Source organism: Ictidomys tridecemlineatus, chromosome 2 (genome assembly GCF_052094955.1).
Source record: "Ictidomys tridecemlineatus isolate mIctTri1 chromosome 2, mIctTri1.hap1, whole genome shotgun sequence".
NCBI classification, from domain to species: domain Eukaryota; kingdom Metazoa; phylum Chordata; class Mammalia; order Rodentia; family Sciuridae; genus Ictidomys; species Ictidomys tridecemlineatus.
This window is the reverse complement of record NC_135478.1, coordinates 11,601,726-11,605,131: the sequence shown is the minus strand read 5'-3', so window position 1 is coordinate 11,605,131 and position 3,406 is coordinate 11,601,726. Positions and strand designations below refer to the sequence as shown.

General features: G+C 39.9%; 1 protein-coding gene across 1 annotated transcript; it reads right to left on the bottom strand.

Moving 5' to 3' along the window:
• Positions 1-1,021: 1,021 nt before the first annotated feature.
• On the bottom strand, positions 1,022-1,978 carry LOC144368035 (olfactory receptor 7A17-like). Its single transcript, XM_078026185.1, has one exon. The coding sequence runs from the start codon at positions 1,976-1,978 to the stop codon at positions 1,022-1,024; it is 957 nt and encodes a 318-aa protein (XP_077882311.1).
• Positions 1,979-3,406: the final 1,428 nt, after the last annotated feature.

Here is a 3,406-nt window from a genome sequence, read left to right as displayed (position 1 = left end):
ATTGCCTAGACATCCTAAGTTACCCAAAGCAGTATTCTCCATAGGAGTAATACAACTCATAACTAAAATAACAACCACCAAAGACTTACTTGGTATGATATATATATCATTGGTGAAAATATTATTTTTAGAAATATGGGTTGATCTGTTTTAGTTTTAGCAATAAAACTCATATCTAAAATTACAACAACCACCAAAGAATTACTTGGTATGATATATATGTCATGGGTGAAAATATTATTTTTAGAAATATGGGTTGATCTGTTTTAGTCAGTGACTAAAAGATCTCACAAGAAAATTTTAGAGGAGGAAAAGCTTATTTGGTGCTCACTGTTTCAGAGAGTTCATCCTACAGAGAGCTGACTCCATTCCTCAAGTCTCATCATGGCAGAAGGGTGTGTCAGAGGAAAGCAGCTCAGGACATTGGCACCAGGAAGGAGAGAGAGAGAGAGAGGGAGAGAGAGAGAGAGAGAGAGAGAGAGAGAGAGAGAGAGAGAGAGAGAGAGAGAGAGAGAGAGAGAGAGACTGCAGACATGGGAAATATATATATATATATATATATATACCAAAGAGACACCCCTGTGGACCGGCCTACTCCAGCCACACCCTACTTGCCTACAGCTATCATCCATTAACCCATTCAGGTGAGTTAATGCACTGACTGGGTAAAGAATCTTATAGCTCAATTATCTGACTTCTAAACTTCCTTGCATGGTCTCACACCTGAGCGTTTGGGGGACACCTACTACCTAAACCATAACAACCTTTGCATAAAATGAAATTTCCAAATACATATGATTCCAAGTATGAAAACTTGAGAAGAAGAAAAATGATGAGAAAAATATATAACGGGTTATCAGTGAGAGCCCAAAGCTTGGTGAAGAATATTTCTTAAATGGTATACAGAAGTTGTAGTCAAAGAAATAACAATTTAAAGAAATAAACAAAAGGAGCAAGTTCAACTCCAGCAATCTGATCAAAGTAGTCACAGTTCCTGAGTCTGAGTCTTTGAGTTCTGAAATCATGGGAATTGATTCAATGACCCTTTTATAGTTTCCCTCCAAAAGAAGATTTTTAGAGCACTCTTGATGTCCTTATTCCTCAGACTGTAGATGTAGGGGTTCAGCATGGGGGTGACCACACTGTACATCACTGAAGCTATAGTACTTGAGTGTGAGTTTTGGGTCATAGCAGAACTGAGGTACACACCTAGGCTTGTGCAGTAAAATAAGGAGACCACAGAGAGGTGAGATGCACAGGTGGAGAGGGCTTTGTACTTGCCCTGAGCTGATGAGATTGCATGGATGGAGGACACGATCTTGGAGTAGGAGTAAAGGATGCCAGTGAGGGGACCAACAGCCAGCAGCACAGCTGAAAAATACATCACCATGTCATTAAGAAAAGTGTCAGAGCAGGCATGGTGGACCACCTGGTTAAGTTCACAGAAAAAGTGGGGGATGTCCAGGTCTGTGCAGAAGGTCAGCCACAGCATCATCAAGCTGAGTAACAAGGAATGCAGGCCACTGATGATCCAGGATACCAGAGCCATCAGCATGCAGAACCTGGGGTTCATGATGACTGTGTAGTGCAGGGGGTGACAGATGGCCACATACCGGTCATAGGCCATTATGGTCAGCAGAATGATGTCCAGCCCTGCAAAGAGTAGGAAAAAATACATTTGGGTGATGCAACCCATGTAGGTAATGGCCTTGCTCTGTGTCTGGATGTTCACCAGCATCTTGGGGGTGGTGATGAAGGTTAAGCAGATGTCCACAAAGGACAGGTTGGAGAGGAAGAAGTACATGGGCGTGTGCAGGTGGGAGTCTGAGATGGTGGCCAGGATGATGAGCAGGTTCCCCAGCACAGTGACCAGGTACATGGACAGGAAAAGACCAAAGATGAGGGGCAACAGATTTGGGTCCTCTGAAAATCCCAGAAGGAGGAATTCTGAAATTTGTGGGTCATTCCTCAGTTCCATGTGGTTAATGTGACTATCACAGGGATGTGGGAGAGAGAGAGAGAGAGAGAGAGAGAGAGAGAGAGAGAGAGAGAGAGAGAGAGAGAGAGAGAGAGAGAGAGAGAGAGAGAGAGAGAGAGAGAGAGAGGCATTACTAATCTTTTTAGGATTTCTATCATTTCTATTTCACTGTTCAGAAATTACCTTTATATTTCATTTATGAATCTGATCACCTTTAATGCATCACCCTGCATCTCTGATTAGAAATTCCTTTCCAGTTCTCCACCTTTCTTCAAGGAGTCATGTATTCCAAATTGTATGAAGAAATTCTTTAAACAATGATGAAATCATGTCATTTGTTATCCAACGGGTGCATCTGGAGAGCATGACGCTAAGTGAAATAGGCAGGCTCAGATGTCCAGGGCCGGATGTTGTCTCTCATATGAAAGCTAGAGAGAGAGAGGAATGTTTTAAATGGGGGTGAACCCAGGAAAATAGAGGGTAGAGCAGTGGCAAAAAGGAAGGGCATCAGATCAGGGAGAGGAAAATCAATAAAGGGAGAAACTGATGAAAATTTTTGACCCAAATATGCTATGTATGACTATGTCACAATGATTTCCACTTTCATCACTATAATAGCCAATTAAAAATTAATAAAAGAAAATCAATAGAGGGTGAGGGGAAGGAAGGATAAAAGGGAGGAGGTAGTACCAGGGATTATGATGGAGCAATTTATGTTGTAGGCATCTGTAACTATGTCCATATGAACCCGACAAGTAAGTAAAGGCCTCTACAAAATTCTGCACACCCCAAGACAGTCATGTCTTTTCACATTGAATAACACTCTGCATAACACGTTCCTAGGGACATTGTGTCACAACCAAATGTATTTGATTTTGATCTGTTTGCCATTACATTGCAGGTTACAAATGAGCAGTAGATTTCACGTTATTTATTCAGCATTGTATTCTCAGAGAAGTATATGAACCAGATTGCATTGTGTAAAAATACATTTAAAGGAATTGAAAGTATTAAAACAAGAAGAATGGCAAGGAACAGAACCAGGTTAAATAGAACGGTTTTAAAAAAAACTCTATTAAGCAAAAATTGAATGAAGCATTGACCATGAACTGAAATAGATATAACATAGGATTTTTTTAAATGATATCAATGTGGACTCCTAATTAAAATGGTAAGTATTTAGAAATAAAATAAAATAGTGTTACTAGAATGTTCTAGAACATACAAATGTTATTATTTGTTGAGTGAGTCAGAAATTATGGCTCAGAATATTTGAAAAGATTGTATTTCACTTGACTGGAAAAAGGTTCAGTAGTCCCATTAAAGCTGACATAAATGACCACCTTCACAGAGGAGAATGAGGGTGGTCCCAATGTCATGCCTTCTTTTTAAAAAATCAGAGAAAGATTGAGTAAGAAAATAAATAAC